At 36.2% G+C, this 18416-nt stretch overlaps 1 protein-coding gene across 1 annotated transcript in view; it reads left to right on the top strand.

Moving 5' to 3' along the window:
* The window catches only part of FAT1 (FAT atypical cadherin 1), a 94361-nt gene that overhangs the window by 17458 nt on the left and 58487 nt on the right, over positions 1-18416 (top strand). The window contains exon 2 of the mRNA XM_058803051.1: positions 11593-11907. Within this exon, the coding sequence (XP_058659034.1) occupies positions 11593-11907 (315 nt within the window). The remainder of the gene's footprint in view (positions 1-11592; positions 11908-18416) is intronic.

Below are 18416 nucleotides of genomic sequence, written 5' to 3'. Positions count from 1 at the left end.
GGAATCTGAGAGAAATGCAGTGTGTACAGGAAAAGTATTCCTGGGATACATGGAAAAATTTTTCCTTATTTAAGATGGTCACTAACCCCTGAAATTTACAGAAAAAACCTGTAATCTGTAAAGTTTAATAGTTTCAAAGTATAGTTGTTGCAGAGCTGTCCAGGTTTTAATAGTTTGCAGAGGTCTAAACAGCTAGATCCTTCTGGATCAACAAACCAGTTTCTGAACAATTAAATGTGTTGCTCTTGTGCATAATTGGCTTCCCATGCGTCTCATTATTTTCCTTGTAGACTCTTCTTCTGCCTAAGGGGGACCTAGGTTAATCTGTCAACTCCAGTTAGTTTTGAAATTCCTGGGGCCGTTTGCAGAGGAATTTCCCCTTCAGAGGCTCCCCATTTCCCAGCTAAATTATGAGACTTACCACACTCATTGTCAACAATTCCTTAGTAGTAAGAAGACTAATAGAGAAGAGGGATTTCGCAGTCACTGGTGAAGCCAGAGTTCTAAAGACCATATATTTTTTTCATTTGTGTGTTTAAGAAATTCTTATAAACTTTAACAAAGAATATAGAAATTCATCCTTCGTGTTTCCCATGCAGAGGCAAGTACACACTCTTTATTAAAAATTTATTAATTAATTTCCTTCTTTGTCCTTGATGTTCATAAGTAAACAAACAGTGGACCTGTAAAAGCCTTTGCTTGTTTGTGAATCACCTACATTTTAGTAGAAATTTTCTTGGTCATGAAGGTAACTTAGCTTAAAACAGCTCAGCAATATTATCCCAAAATGTTTTGCTTAAATAGTTTCTTATTCTAATTTTATTTCTTGGGTCATAGAAACTTGTTATGTTTTTATCTGAACACAAAAAGCTGTCCTGAATAAGGGATGGGTGGCCAGAGCAATGGCTTGCCTCAGATCTTACAAACCTTGCTCGTGTAATGCAGAAGCTGCTTTTGTGGGTTCTGAAATCCCATGTGCTGGCCCAGAACCTGCTGGCAGTTTGTCCTGCTTTCTCTAGTATTTTATGAACCTGCTGTAATGTTGAAGTGCAGTCATGTTTTCTTCAACAAGTTTTCTCTCAAAGCGTGAATGACTGATCATGTTAACAGCAAAGCATGCTTTGCTTGCTGTCTCTTCAAGGCAGTGTAGATCCTATGTGGTTGTATTACAATAATTTTTGCTACTGGCAGAGGAGTTAACATTACATTTTCCTAATGTGGACGCATCAGGGGGTTTTTGTGTCTCTCCATATCGAGCTTTAGCAACATGGTACTGTTCCTCTGTATAGCAATTATATTGCCTGTCCAAAAGCTTGACATACAAGCCGCCTAGCTGACAGAAATAAGCTGGAACTATTAAAATAACCATAAATGAGGCTGACAATGGGAGCTGTCTGCCATTGTCCCAAAAGATTTTTTGAACTGGAAGTAATCAGTTGAGTTCTAAGGCAGCGCCATCACGGATCTTCTAATTGCAAAAATTCCCCCTCGCCAACACCCAACTTCCTGAAAGGAAGTTCACAATCTTTGTGGACCTTAGGAAATTTATTGATTGTAGCCCAGACTACCTAGTACCAAATCATAATTTCTGGGCATAATATTTTATGTAGACAGTTTTAGGAACATACATAAAAACTATTTTTCTTTCATAAATGGTCCTAACACTGTGTTTTCTGTTCATTTGACTTTTTTTTTGGTAGAAATGTGCAGCAAGTAAAGTGGCAGGAACTAGAAGTTAAAATGTTACTGCTTCTAATTATTTACAATTCTCTTTTTGATAATTTCTTATTTGACTTTACCATTTACATGATAATGGTACCTGATAAATCTGGCTTTTCAATGTTTTAAAATATAGTCTGTTTTTGGCGTAGCGCTTTAACTATGCACATCTTTACTTCTAGGTCTTTTTACAATCTCTAGATGCTTATTTAAGGGATAGCTGCACTTACCTGATGAACATTCTGTTTTTCTTCAAATCTCTCTACCTACCTGGTTTATAAGCTGTGCATAGCAAAGGGCAGTAGTGACCCTTCCTCTCTCTCCACTTGAGCACTGTTCAAGTTACTGCTGTTGACTCATAGCACAGAAGTGATGCATAAACTGTGGTGTATTTGTAAGTTTTTTGTCAAGGTTTGGGTTTGACCACATGCTGAGGCTCTTTGGATGCCAAGTTTTTGTCCCCAAAAAATATTTTCAAAGGACAGCTTTGATAATTTCTATGGACTTGGAAAAGTGAGATAGGTTTCACTGGACACTGATAGTGTCTGATTGTTTCACTGACTGCTCTTGCTGTTGTTCCATTGGTGTCATAGAAATACTTTAATTTCAAATACAGTAGGTTTGTAATGAAACCTGGGGGGTTTGAGAGCTTGTACTAATATCACATTTACTTAGGCTTCTGCTGCAAAACTGGATTTGGCTATATATTTTGCTGTATCTAGTCAGTGCAGTGAAGTTGAATTTGAGATGTAAAACATAATTTTATTATGATTGAGGTTTTTCTTTGTTCCATTTGGGCTTTTTTTTTTTAATTAAAATTTTAAATCTGCTTTGCTGGTGATGGTTCCTCTACTCTGTTTAAGGGTGGGTTCTGTGTGCCTTGCAGTGATATTCTTCCCCTTCCATCTCCCAGAACTTGCAATAACTGGTCCCTGGAAAGAAAGCAAGCAGTGGTGGACTCTACACATTTAAGGTCTTGCTACTGCTGCAGTTCCATCAACTTACTGATATTGATTGTGATTTCATTTGAAACTTTCCAGGCCTTATTTGAGTTTAATTTTTCCTTGAAATAGCAACAGGAGTTGCTTTCCAGTCAACAGTTCTAGCTAAGCATGACTTCTCAACTGGTAGTACGTAAAGCACAACCTGAAATGTGTGTAACTTTCTGTGTCAAAGAGCTATAAACAAAATTTAATTACATTTCGTGGGATCTGCCCTTATACATGATGACAAAAGACTTGTAGTTCCAGTATGATATTTTCAGCTTAAGTACTTTTTTTTGGTAGCTTTTCCAGAGAGAAATCTTTCAGTGCATTCCCTGAAGCTGAAATTGTGAAGTTTAGATTTTTTCATTGCCTTTCTTATAAAGAAGAAATTTATTTATGATAAAGAAGAAATGTTATATACATATAAAAGCGAATTAAACCCACTGTATAGTAACTTATTGAATATTTAAAGAAACAAATGTGTAAAATGTATGTGATGAGCATTAACTTTAAGAACAAAGTAAATAATTTATATTGATTATGTTGTTTATATTGTATGCTAGACAGTATTATCTTGGGGTACATGAGAAGCTCTTAGGTTGGTTGGTGGATTTTTGGGGTTTTTTTCCCAATAACATTAAAATGCAATTAACCAGGATGCATGTAAAAGGCAAAACACCAAACTATTTCAAAAATAAATCAGAATGTGTTAATTTGCATTTCAGCTTAGGCCAACCAGAAGAATTTCCGAGTGGTTGAAAAGGGAAAAATGAACTATTTCAAACTAGACTGAATCATTAGTTTTGCACATTGATATTCCTCAGATGTGTTTGCAGACAAGTTACCTCACTTTGAGGTATGGAAAACACAGTATCGATGGTTTGTTGCCAGGTTACAGACTTTCTGTCTTTGCCTAATTAATGCTTCTGGAGAAGAGACGAGTGAAAAGCAGTGAACATCTCTTGTTCATGTGTGGTTCAAAGGCAAGCAGTAGTTCCTACAACTTTTCACTCTCCTTCAGAGCTGCAAGAAAGGATTATTTATATTCTGAGACAGTACTGTTTAGTCTGTGTGAATCTTCAGATGCAAGAAGTCTGAGTAGCTTGCATTGTCACTGATAAGTTTTAAATTGCTATGGAGGTGAAAAGCAAATTGTATTTCTCTGGGTGGCTTTTGCACCACGTTCCATAGAGGTGCAATCATGTAATGCTTCCTGTTCAAAGTACACAAACAATAAAAGTAAGGAACTTTTCCAGCTCAGCTTATTTGTCAAAAATAATACTTTTCTTAAAAGAAGAGATTGTATATACTTTTAAGAAGTTCACACTGCCTGCCACAAGTCTTTAATATTTCGGGAGTTAAATTGCTGCGCCTTTCTTGATATTCTGCTGTGTTTATAGAGTGGATGAGCTGACATTTCACTTTTGCAAGAGGAATCTCATGCCATTCCTTCTTTAGAGGGAGATTGTTTCATGGACTTACCAGGATGGAGATTTTGGGCTTTTCAGATGATGTTTTATGTAGTGAATAGTTTGTTGTCTTTGTGGCAGGACATAAGTAAAATTTTCAGTGCTTAAGGATAGCTGGTTAGTGTAAAATTAGGGCTGATGTGGTATTGTGCTGTCTTTGTTTTGGTTTTACTAAGTGGTTATTTATTACACTTGAGTGATCAAATACTATTAAATTTTGTTGACATTAGCATTGGCTGCTATTTTAGAAGCATGGTAGGCTTAAGGTTTACTTGTCTCTTACACACTGGTGCTTGGTAGAGGCCTGAGTTAAAGTAGCACAGTGGCCTGGGGGAAAGAATAATTTTTTTCTTCAGAGTTCAATAGGTTACATGTTTCAAAACCTTCAAATTATAAAACATTTTATGGTATGTAGGGTTGTGACTGCTGCTTCAAGGCATTTCCCAATGTCAGATTACAGTCATGACCAGAAGCTTCAGTAGTTATCAGAAGGAAGTTGGGAAGTTAACAGAAACACAGATAGAGGGTTTTTTTTAATTGCTGTAAAAGTGGAAAGAATCTGAGCTATGACACTGGCCACAATTAGTATTACAGATGGATGTAGTACTTGTAAATCGTGCACTAAACTCTGCTGTAGTCTGTTTTATCTTGCATAGGTAGATACCATAACTATTAATGAATGCACTTTTTTTTTTTTCCAAGTCACCTTCCTTCTTCTTAGCATTTCCGACAGGGATCATAAAGTGGAGGGAAAAGAAACCAAGTGAAAAACCCCTCTGTGTAACACACAGGAGCACGCAGGGTTGCACTTGCCAACTGTCCTGGTTTGACTGTGCCTCTGGGAGTTACTCACGGGGAAAAGGAGGGTAACAGAGTGTGGATGTGCTCCTCTTCAAGGCCTCTGGGGTCTGCTGAGAAGCAGACAAGCACTGCATCTTTTCCTAGACCAGATGCTCTTTCCTGGTTTCTTGTGGGTGCCAGTTTTTGAGGGGGGGAACGACCTGTTTGTTTTCTGGATTTTTAATCCTGTCTTCTCTGCTATAGCCTCTCTGTTTATACAGCTCAGGAAAATGCTAATCACATCATGATAGGTAATAAGGAAAAAAATCTAAGAAAAATAGAGCATATAAGAAGAGATGAATGGGAAGTAATTTATGTTCATCTGTGTTTGATCTGGATGTGTTTGAAGAACTGCACTGTCATTAACAAAGTTATTGGTTAGAAGAGATGCTGTTTCAAATAAAATGAGCTGTGCAAAAAATCAAAAGTTAAAAATACCAACTTTATAAAATATCTTTGTTTTTCTGGCCTGTTCTAGCCATGTAATTGTGGAGATTTTAGTAACAACCTGAAAACTGTCTGTTTTGAATTGAATAAGCTAAAATATAATAGTATTTTATTAAATAAGACTTTACTTAGGAAGGTAGCCAAACCACTAACAAATTCTTTGTTTTAACAACAACTTAAGCAAAGTTTCACAAAATGTAAAGCAGAAATTTTGTCAGAAAAACTGGCAAGTAAACTTCTGGGAGCTAGGGTCCTTTAGATCCCTGTTCACATAGTAACTTCTGAAAAATACATGTTGCCTATCTTGAGGTAGTAGAGATTCACAAAGTAAACTGCAGAATGTGCTGAGCAGTTTTATCTCTAGTTTAAAAGAGTGTGCATGCCTTAGTGGCAGTTTACCCTGCAGTGACTCTCCGTTTGTTTAGAATGCAGGACAGTTGCAGTCTGGGTTGGTGTGCTGGCATTCTGGTGCCATTGAGGACAGCGTGTCTCCGTGTTTATAACAGGCTTAATCCACTGGCTTTCGAAACTTAGAGTTGAATTGGTTGTTTGTTGAAGGTCATATTTGATCAAAACTTTTGTTCGTGCAATTTGTAAAATACTGCTTTCCCCCTAGCCCTCAGAATGGCTTTTAAAGCAGCTGAAGAAGCTTTTTGATTTACCCAACATTTTTGAACTTAGATTAATTGAGTTTGTAATCAGATTTCAAGCATCATGTTCCAGGCCAGGGATTTCTTAGTTTGCTTCAGATGTCATTCCGGGGGCAAATTCTGCTAAACTGCATTTTCATGCTTTGCTGAGAAATGATTGCAGGTTTTGATTTCCATTATGGAATCGTTAATATTGTTAATTAGAGTTCTTATGGATAAGCACACTTAAGGAGGATCATCCCTGGGAATTGGGAGTATTATAGTTTGAGCATTTGTTAATTAGATAAAATTGGCATATGTAAGAGTGTCAGATTTGAGGTGTATTTTATGCTCTTTTTTTTTTAAGAGTGACTTTGGTTGTAGTGATTTGTCTTGTGGGATTTAAACTGGGGGAAGCATTGCTTCTTGTTACCAATGGGGTTACTCTTTCGAGTTTTTCCTCAGTTGCTGTATTCATATACCATCCTATTCTTCCACATTAAATTCTGTCTAAATTATATTCTACAGTAGTCACTTAGGACTTTTGCCTTCCTTTAATGAAATTGATGGAAAAGTCCTACTGCATCAAGTGGAAAGAATACCTAGTCTAAAATTTCAGAATATGAATATTGTAAAATCAGTTCTGATGTCCTCTTGCAGATGACTGAGAAACATTTCATCAGAGCTCTTTTGTGCTCCCCTCTGGTGGTTAGTGACTGAATTTAAATTTCTTTTTATCCTGATCACCTGGAAGGTTTCACGATTGCACAGCCAGTCAAGTGAAAAATGCTTTTTGAATCCTCACTTCACCTTATGTTTTGAATAACAATGTTTGCAAGTGTTTGGGATTACCATACATGTGAAAGATTCATTAGTAGATTTCTCAACCTGTCTTGCTACATAAAAAGCAAATGGTTTGTAAAAGTCAAAATTAGCTAACTGCCTTAGCATAGAGGATGGATGGGAAATCTGCTGGTTAAAGATATTCTGTGAATGAGGGAAGAGTTAGAACAGAGATGGAGCTTTTACAGCATTGAAGCTACAGTAAAGGCACTTCAGGTGTATTCCTTAAATGTGCCTTGTACCACTTGAAGAGAAAAGGAAAAATTCTTTCTAAGAGCCAAAACATGCTCTTGAAACATGATATGATCAATATCTTACTGATGCTTAATGGATCTAGATGTTTGCAAGATTAAAACAAATTAATTCTTATTAGGTTGTTTTATTATTTCAGTTTGATAGAAGAGTCCTGATCAGTTTTTTCTCTGTTACCTTGAGAACCACTGGAACTAGAAACCAGTGAATTTATTAACACCTTAAGTGCTGAGTGCTGGCTTTCAGGCAGCATACAGTCTTGTGCTGCCCTAAAATGTGAAATAGGCTACTGTAGTCAATATTTGCAAAAGCAGAAAACTGATGTGCTTAAAGGACTGATTCTTGACTTGTGATTTGGTAGGAGAATGATTGTTATCATTGTTAACAAAAGTAATCAGTCATTTTTTTTGAGCTTCTGTTCCTTAGAAGGTGTAGTAGGCTACTGAAGTTTTCATGCAATTTTATTCATTATTGTTCAATAGAAATTAAAAATGAAGCTATTAGTGTTCTCATAGGCAAAATCAGGAAAGATTTAGTGTTAAACTTTTAGAAGCAGGAGCAATTTCAACTAGAGTAACGACAATAGGATTGTGTTTTGTAATTACTGGTGTAAGATTGTTGAGGGGGCAGAGAAAAAACTGAAGTACTTCTTACAGTTATATGTGTTTAGTTTTTATTGTACTTTGTGACATAAAAGCTGATATAGAACCAGAAGAAATTCAAGTTTTGATTGTCTGAGCCTGCCCCCACCCCTAGATGTGTGCTGGATTAGTATATGTGTTCCATTTTATTGCTGGGTTCAAACATCATGAAGAAAGCTGAGTCATATTAATAAACCAGTCGTCCCTTCCTTTGCTATATTGCCTGCAGCTTTGAGCAATGAGCAGAGGTAGGTGTGGTGGCCTTTCCTCCATAGCTCTCAATATGCTATTGGGAAAGGGAAATTTTTGTTCTGTACCTTCCTGTTCCCTTTTTCATAGCTTTTATGATGCAGGAATGTTATTTTGAGTCTTCATTTTTGATATTGTCAAAGTAATTAATCCACTTACCTGCAATGCCTGTCTCTAGTAATCATGGAATTGTAGAATGGTTTGAGCTGGAAAGAGCCTTTAAGTTCATCTAGTTCCAACTCTGTGCCCATGGGCAGAGACACCTTTCACTTTCAGAGACCAGGCTGTTTAAAACCCATCCAAGCTGGCCTTGAACACTTCCAGGAGTAGGACATCCACAAGCATCTGTTTCCCAACTTGCACATTCATACCTGTCTATTGCATCTATTTTAAACTGTGTCCTTTGTACCTTTAAAAAAAAAAATCACTCAAGAATTAACCCATTTATTAGTGTTGAACAGTTAGGTAGATGGTTTTGCGTAGGTGACTGATCATAAAATTGTTTTTGTGGATGCTTTTTATTTCAGATTGGAATTATAAAAGCCACATAAAAAAATGTTCATCCTCAAATTCAGGATAAGTTTAGTGAGAAACATGAGGAAAATGGAAAACCAATGAAATTCCCCGTTACTTTGAGTAATGCATGCTCAGAGTTTATGTGAGTGCCCCTGTAGGAAATTGGGACATTCTAATGAAAGCAGAGCTATCCTGTTGGGGAACCTGTGTTACATGGTGCATCCAGTGGTCAGATCATCAGACAGATTCTAAGCCTTTCTCTACAAACTCTATGTAAAATACAGAAGTAACATTATATATGCAGATCTAAATTGGAATTAAAAATTACCCAAAAGACAAAGTTGCCCATGTGCACTGTATCATACTGTAAGTTTTCCCACATATTTCTTTTTGAGATACTAATTTTTCAGGTGTGGTACTGTTTTTTCCCTCTTCATCTCATGTGATGGATGTGACTTAAGGGAATGGACATTTGAAAACTAATACACTACAAAAGTAGAATAGGTTTAGTTATCCTTTTGTCTGAGGAGAGCTTTGATAACTAGGGAGATAGATTTTCTTGATGTTAGGTGAGCATATTGCAGGAAGTAAGCTTCATTTCCACAAGAGTCTCTTTTTATCTTTCTTTAGAATCAGTCAAAGCAGTTTTAAATTAATATGCCTGTTCTGGTGCAGCTACTGTTTAGAAAGTGGGATGTGTAAAATGAAAACAGTGGCTCTTTTCAGCACGAATCACAAATAAAAAAGCAGCATTGCTGGAACCTTCGCTAGAAGGGAGTTAATACAATCCAGTCTTCTCTTTGGTAGGGCATGAAGGGCTTACAGAACTTTCCAAGGCATACATAGAGTCCATCCAGATTTAAGATTGTTTGTATGCTACATCCAGCATTTAGATTTAGAAATGAGGCCACAGTAAGTAACAAATTTAATTACTCTCAACCAAGTCTCCTGGCTGAGGTAGAGTCACACAAAAGGTGTGCCATGAGTTACAAAATAGAATCTGGGTAACTGAGTGCTCAAGGCTGTGTCCATTAGAGGAAATTTATGCAGAAACTATTCAGGTAACCAGTGCACAAATCCAAGGACTACTGGATAGTATTAGCTTTTTGTTGTAATAGTAAAACTGTCATCAAACAAAATGTAAATACTGAGGCAGAGAGACTGGAAATGTCTCTCTGTCACCTAAACTTACTTGTTGATGATGTTGTTCTGCAAAAAGATAAAAAAGGAAATTATAAAGCCAGTAGTTTACTTTCAGGAAAACTCTTATAGACTGCATGTAATGCATGCCTATTTTGAGATTGCAATGCCCCTCCTTTTTACCCCAGTTCTGTAGCCTTTGGCGCTATATTAAACTAATTTCCACACTGACATCTGGTGGTAGTTCTGAAATGCTATGTTGCTTGAAATGCTATATATGGGAGTTCGCAGGTCTAAGCATCAGTTTCAGTCCCCTCCAGCTCTTCTGAAGTGATCTTATTGACGTCTTAAAATTTTAACCTGCCATGGTCAGACCAGCTTCTCACAAGGCAAAGAAACTAATGAATAAATAACTAATTCCTTAATATTTTGCTCAGTCAGTATAATGTATCCAAAAAAATGTCTGTAGTATGTGAATCACGCAATACTTAGAGTTAATTCCTTTCCCAAAGAATTCCTGTGAAAACAGTGGCATAGTTTTTTTGAGATCCTGTTTGTCTGATGGTGTGTATATGTAAGTATATAGAGATATATGTATCTGTGTGAAGTAAATGAGCTCAGTAGAAGTGCCACATCATGCATACTCTCATTATGTGGCTTTATCCAAAGTCCAAAACTGGCTGTCATGGTGATAGTTTGACTCATCTTGGCTCCAGTTCCGATTAGTCCTGGTGTGTGAGTGTACAACAAATAGTGAGAGCCATGACAAAGCCCTTCAAAATTTCCACTGAAATGGTTGCAAGGGCTTGCTCTGTTCCTCATCCTGACATGTATCAGGTTGATCTTAAGTTCTCTTAAGAAAATATCTCAAATCAGACACCCTGTAGGAGTGATTGGATCAGGAAAAGGAAAGTGCGAAGTTTTATTCTGCCATGGTTCCATGACTATTTAATATTCATCCCCCATGGGTTACACCATAGCCCATAGCCTTGTGACACATGCATAGCGTGGCTGTACATGTAGATCAAGCTGCTTGTAAAAATAAAGTTTCTTCATGCTGTAAATTCTTTAGTAATTTCTGCCCTAGACAATCTCCTGTCGGCTCAGCAGACAGCTTTTTATTAAGTTTGTGAATTACATAGTAGCTCCTTATTTGGTAATTAATTTTATGTTTGTAAGATTGACCAGATTTTTGCTCCTATTTTTGCTGCCTTCTATTTCCAGAGTAATGGCAACCATTGGTTAGTCCTAATGTTGCAAAGGTTACATTTGGTATAATGTTTGGTTTTTTTTCTGTGACATGTCTGTGTGAATATAAATCAGCATATAAAGAAAGTTCAGTCAAATAATTCATTTGGGCACAGAGATAAAAATTTTTCACATTTAAGTAGTTATTCATTAATACGAATAATAGTAAAGAGATCAAGAATTTGGCATCTAAACCAGATAGTTTAATGTGGTATACAGTTTACCATAATGAGTACAGAGAGTAATTCAAGTCCCAAAAGATTGTGAATTAAATATTAAATTTAATCTTTTAGGCAAAACCGATTTTATGAATAGTGCTGACTGGTCTGATGTATTTCAAAAGATGTTGGAAAGGAAATAAAGTAATATATTGTTTTAGTAAGTGATGCATAATTGCTTAAAACTCTTACCGTGATTTTATTTTTTGTGGCTTCAGATTAGTCTTAATGTGTGTGTGTGTGTATTAGCACACACTCTGGAATCAATGTTGGTTGTTTAGAACTTGTATTCATTTTGATTTATTAATTTACTTAAACTTGTTGCTTACTGTATTTTTACACATTTCTGCATACTTATTGAGCATTTTCTATTTATCTTTCTTCCCATTAAACAGGCATCATTGAGACTGCAGACCACCTGGATCGTGAGACTACGTCGCATTACTGGCTTACTGTTTATGCAACAGACCAAGGCGTTGTACCTTTATCATCTTTCATTGAAATCTACATAGAAGTTGGGGATGTTAATGATAATGCTCCTCAGACCACAGAACCAGTTTATTACCCAGAGGTCATGGAAAACTCACCTAAAGATGTGTCTGTCATTCAGATTGAGGCATTTGATCCAGATTCTAGCTCAAGTGAAAAACTAACCTACAAGATTACAAGTGGAAATCCACAGGGATTCTTCTCAATAAACCCCAAAACTGGTAAGTACAATACAGTGTTTTATTTTAGGTAATAATAAATTATTGTGTTTGCATAATTGCATAAACCAGGTGAAATCAAAATCTTTGGTTTAATGTTGGAAACATGCTTTCACAATAGTGGAGTTAAGCTGGTGTCTTGGGCTCTGTCAGTAAGTTATATAAACATGTAGAAAGAGATATTAGAGTGGAGCACTTGGTTCCAAGTACTTGACAACCACATCAGGTGTGTTTTCTGAAGGCTTACTTCTGAGTAGCTCCTCTCTAGACTGGTCAATGTCCATGCATTTTTATAGTGCAATAACTATACAGTAAAAACCCATATTTTAATTTAGTTTCATACAAATTGGTTTTAGTTGTCTTTATAGTTTTGTTTTTTTTTAAATTATTTTTGGTGGCCAGGGGGAGGATGTCATGTTAGTCTAAGCAAAATAAGCCACTTACTCCCTGCAGACTCACTTGTCCCACAGTCAGAAGATTCTTTCTTTGTAATTAACTATTGCTGCTGCTAGAAATACATAATCTGGAGGATTATTTTCAGCTGTGGCTTTTATGCACTGAAAATATAGAGTCTGAGTTCACTGGTTATTTGGAAAGCTTCAGAAAAAAGCACTGAGGTTTTAACAGGGGAGTACAAACACAAGAACCGGGTAACCTCTTAGGAACTGAATTGCAGTTACTGAAAGGTTTGTAGGACAGACAGATGGGAAGCAAAATAATCAGTCTTAACTGAAGCTACCTAGTAATTTTGAAAATATTTTAAGTGTTGCATATCATCCCTTCCTTCTGAATGTGCAGAAAATAATACACATACTGGATGTTTTCCCCACAATCTATGCCTAGAGAAGAACTTGGGGTTTTTTTGCAAGGTTGTGCCCAGCTTAGCTTTTCATATGTTGTGTTTAGGTATTATTTCGCAGTAAAAATTATGAGAGATGCTTTTGGTTCACTGAGCCATTTTTTTTAAATCACAATTCAGAGAGTTTAAGATTAGAGGTCCTGCAGAGGCGCAGTAAGCGACTGTAATCTATTACAAACCCAGTAAGTACAAGGGAGCAGTAGAAGCTTTATTAATTTAGCTCTTGCCCATTCATGGAAGCAATTTCAGGGTACTTAAAGGAGCAAAAATGGAGTGAAAAAATGTTTTGAATGCTATGGCCTTCATTTTGTTCTGTAGTTATTTCAGCTCAGGGTATGAAAGACTTGTGTGCTTTATCAATTGCAATTGCTGTGTCAGCAAAGCTCTGAGTGCAAACACAGATATGTTATTTGGGTTATTTCTGCCAATAACTTCTTTGCCAGCGTGTGCTGCATCTGTGAAAACACTGCCAAGAGGGGCATATGAAATAGCTATAGCAACAGAAGATATTTAGTATAGTTAAAGCCTTCATCTAAACACTGTATTTACAAAATGTTGGTTTTAGAGAAAAGGGAGCCTTAAAAGTAAAGCAAGAGAAATTCAACCACAGTCTTCTGAAGTGAATGCAGAAAGTGTTTGTATGCTTTATTTCTATTTGCTTTACTCTGTCTCTTTTTTCTCATTTTACATGATGCAAAAGGAAAAAAGAAATCTGCTTTTTTATCTACTTCCTTGTGCTTTATGATTTTGAAAAAGTTCTATTGCCTGCCACTTTGATATTTTTTTGTTGTCTCAGTATAATACTGAGAAAATGGAAATAAAATTGCCTGCGAGTTGGGTGGAAACAAAGTGAATGACTGCAGTATTCAAATTGCAAAGGAACCTAAATTCTACCTCCATTCTTTTCATCACTACTCTATAATTGGCCAGTTATTTTTGGTTATTGTTTCCTTAAATATTCCTGCAAAATATACAGGATACAAAACTACAGGTCATTTTCTCTTTCTCTTTCTTCTGTTCTTTTCCTCCTCTTTCAGCCCCCTGTATCATCAGGTGGCATTTTCCAAACTGTGTTTTGAAAAAAGACACTACTGTACCTCTCTTGCTGAAGTTTTGACATAAAGAAATATCTTTATTCCTATTTAATGGGTAGAATTAGGGCGCTGGGGGGTTGTGACTTGTCTTGGACAAAGTTTGCAGTTTTCTATGTCAGTAGCTTACTGTGATCTCATTTATGTTACAAAGGGACCTTGAGTGAGAGAGCTCAGCACAATAGATGGTGAAGTGATAAGGAGCACTTAATAGAAAAGGAATAAAGATTTTCTGTCAAGAGAGCTTCTTACCTGCCTCTATTGTAGCACTCATACACTAGAAGCAAGCAGTTCAATCCACAGTCCTCAGTTTGGTGTTTAAGAATAAAAAGCAAAAGAGCAACTGGAAATTATTAAATCATTCCATTTCAGAACACAAGCACTGTGAATAAAAGAATCTCCCTCTGATTTACATTCAGCTGAAGAAATTTTTTTTTCCCCTCAATATAATTAAAGGCCCAGGCTTAGGTATTCACCTGTCATGTGCCATTCATGCTATTACTGTTAAAATTGTAATGCTAAATAGATATGCTTCTAGACAGACATCTTAAACATAGTGAAAGGAAAAAGGTGGGCAGAGCAGAGAAGGGAAGCTTGTTCCTAGAGTGCATTCAGATAATTCAATGGAGAAATTAAAAAGCTAACTCATATATACAGTTGTCTTCCCATTTCATGTGCTCTAATGGGACATACTGTCTATCCTGTACATGACCAGTTTGAAACTGTTAGTCTGCAGTGAGCACTAACATAGGGGCTGGGTTTTGACTAAGATTATCAAGTTCTTAAGTTCTCAATTCTCTCTTCTATCTATAAGATACTGAATGTATTTAATCTGAATAGATCTTACTTGATGTGAAAGTGTTTTCAATGGAATTGACATGCTAAGGAGTTGAAAAAACTTTAAAAGACACTGGTTATTGTTCTAGTTATAACACAGTGCATTTTATCTTCCCAATCACTTAAAAGAGGGCTCAGCTGAAGAGTACATTTGACTAGAATTGGAGAGATCAAGTCTTGTCTTGTTTGCTTATGTGTGTATATTATCCTTGTTGTGTATATTATTCTTGTTGTGTATATATATCTTTGTGTGTATATTATCCTTGTTGTGCCCGGTGAAGTTATCACAGAGTAAGGTATTTGTCCAAGGAAGAGAAACCTTCCCCAGGGCCCCCAGTTTCCTTTCAACCACAGGGGAGGTGGGGCTGGAATATTAATCAGATCTTTTTCACTGTATCCTGTTGAAACATTGAAAGTGACAGTATGAGTTTAATATCTGCTGTTGTGCATCCCCAAAGGTGAATTGAGGACTGTAATGACATTCAGTTCAAGTCAACTAAAAGCTAGTGTTGGGATTCTTAAAATATGTGGTGACTGTTAAAATACAGCTCAGGTGGTAAGGTGTTACTATCTCTTCTCCTGGTCAAGGATCCATTGTTTCCTTTCTCTTTATAAAATTTAATGCTATGGTACTGTGGTCCATGGCTGAAATTCCCACACATAGTAGTAATACCGATTATAAATAGAAACAACCTACAGGTAACACATATCAAGTGAAACACTGCATTCTGTTCTCCTGATGTAGCTAATGCATTTCTAGAACTTTGTGGGCTCAAGACTGAAATTGTCTTAATGCAATAATCCTGAATTTTTAGAAACTTGCTGACATGGATCTTTGTAGGATATACTTCATTATTCACAAAAAGAAGAGATTTCTTTTCATGACAAGAGCTATTGACTGACTGATTAGTTTCTCAGAAATGCTACTGGTTTACGGAGTATCTGATGCTTCTTACTGCAATCTGTTTCCAAGTACCCCCTTCAGTAAATCTTCACTGACACTTAAAAATGTCTTTTATATTTCAAATAATTATAAAATAACATAAGGAAACACTTCTAAGTTTTCCTTCACACGCTATTTCACTTCTTGGAACAGGATATATAGCAAGGTGCATCACAGGACATTTTTTAATCTTTTCATGTATATTTGGTCTTTCACTAAAGCAAATGAAATAACATTTTGTTTACCTTTGGAGTTCCCATGCAGTGAAAAGAAAGTGTTGTACTTATGAGCTGTCCAGCTGTCCAGAATAAAAATAGTTATCATAATATTATTAGCCAGAAAGAATGAGAACAGAAACTTAATTCCACAACTTTCATGCTCAATCTGAGCACAACTGTAGACAAACCTGCAAATTATGGTAACTACTTTATATCTGCTAAACTTCTTGCAACATAGCTTGTAATTAAATACAGAAGTAATTGACAAAGTGGAAAAGTTGCAACTCGTGCTAATACATTGAGGTGGAAAGAGTTGATGTTGCACGATTTGGTGGCTGTTCTGAACACATGTCCTGGGACTCTGTGGTTAATCTCAGCACTTAACTCTAGAGCTATTGCACTGAGGCTCAGAAAAGATTTGCACCTTTACCGACACTCATGTACATCAGAGGATTGTATAGCAGTAAACAAGTTCTGAGATTGGTGCCTTGGAGATTAAAATACATATACAATGCTTTTATAAGCACACGTAATACATATGGTGTGTATAATAGTGCTTTAGTACTATTTCTGTTTCTTGCAGGTGTGGTTTATTTGCTTGTGAGCTATTTGGGTACTTGTAGAACTGAAAAGTTTCATGTATCATAGATGTAAGCTCCACATCTGTATTTACAAAATACAATTGATTATTTTAATGCTTGGAGTAAACTACTCAGTGTTTCTATGTTACATGAACACAGTCCTATTGAGTAGAAAAACTTCTGGTTTTCCTCATCTTTGTGCCTTTCATGTTAAAATATCTTAATTTGCTTTTTTGCTTTTGAGAAGTGTTGGAAGGATGACACTTGATAGCAGGATTGCTTTCTTAGAGAAAGTGGATCAGATAATTAGTGTGGTATCTACAGGTAGTAGCTGATGATACCATTGCATATAAGTGTACATTTATGAGTCAATGAATTATGATTTTATAATTTCTAATCTATTTGGATTTAGAAATTACATATTTAGAAACTGATCTGTTAGTTCCTCTTCAAAAGAGTTATATCAATTTTACTAAAAGCTTTCAATCAAACCATTTAATTTCTTTCTGTCTGAGGAGGGTAGGACATGATTGAAATAGGAGCTTTTTGTTGCACCCAGTAAGAATTGTAAGGGTGGTTTGCAATCAAGCTCCTCAGTTTAAAATGTGTGCTGACAGTTCCCCAGAATGACATTGTCAACCAAATTATTTTCCTGTCATTGTTTCCCATTTCATATTTTTCTTCTAGCTTTACTTTTTAAATTAAGGGATGGCAAACATCATGTGAAATTAGAAGAAAGGTATTAACTTTTAGATGACTAGCAATAACTCAGCAAGTCATATGTAAAACATGGAAATTGGAGAGCTAGGGAGAATTTCCTAAATTGCTGTAGAACTAGACATAAGACTGAATTCTCTCTTAACAAAAAAAGCTCACCGAATTCCCTTAACTCTGTATCAGTTTCCATATGGATGAAATAGTTTTGCTATGCCATGTTTTTTAAATATGGCTGCTGCTCAGTGTTACAGGCTCTGTATGATTAATATGTGAAAGATTGCCGAGTTAAGGTGCCTGAAAGAAGGTTATATTGCTTTATAAGTGCAGCATGCATGCTAGAAGGGCAAAATCTGCATTTGCTTAGAGAAAGGAGTTCCAGCTCCCTCTAGCATTACCGAGCAAGATAATTGAATCCTAACCAGGTATCCATATAGGGCCCTTATAATCTTTTTGTATTACCTTGCACATATATTCAGGCTAGAAATAATTTCTGAACTTTTGCTCAATTAGTATGCTTCTTTCCACTTCCCTAGGACTTGTGTTACATTTGTTGTGCCAACCAGATTTGGCTTGGGGAGGGAATCAGGGCTGGGTAGCAATAAAACACTTTCTTGACAAGTCATGCCTCAGAAATTTAAAGCAATAATAGCGAATGAGGAAGAGAGGTACCGAATATTGCGCTGTATAACAATTTTGTTTCAGATTGGCAGAAATGCTGATCACAAAAGTGTAGCTTTCTATGCTTTTAATGAAACCTGGTATGAAAGTGATACATACCTCTGAAAACTAGACTTGGGTTCACAACGTGGACAGGAGAATGCCAAAATAAATTTTGAGTTGTTATTTTTTGCATACTTAGGTTTTGCAGGTGTAAAATAGAAATAACTGTGTGACCTAATTGGGAGTGTTGTAAAGCTATAAATATTTATATATTATATAAACCATAATTTATATATGAAGCAGTTTGGTATTTATTATGAGAATATTATGGATGTACCTTTGAGGAAATTAGTAATCCTGTGGTGTAGGACATAGTCCATTTAGATAAGGATATTAGTAGGGGAATTCAGCAGAAGCTTTGAGTAATGTACCATTTCAGAACATAACTGTGTCCTGTGCATTTGACACAGTAACCTTTAATGGAGAGTGTGTGTGTGTCTGTCTGTTGGTCTGTCTGATTTGGAGACCGAAGTGAAACGGGAAATGGGTACAGCTGCAAACAACTTCCATGGGTTTCCGATAACACTGGAGAATTACTTAGTGAGG

The sequence above is a fragment of the Ammospiza caudacuta genome, chromosome 4, assembly GCF_027887145.1.
Source record: "Ammospiza caudacuta isolate bAmmCau1 chromosome 4, bAmmCau1.pri, whole genome shotgun sequence".
Classification (NCBI taxonomy): domain Eukaryota; kingdom Metazoa; phylum Chordata; class Aves; order Passeriformes; family Passerellidae; genus Ammospiza; species Ammospiza caudacuta.
This window is presented reverse-complemented; position numbering and strand designations above follow the sequence as displayed.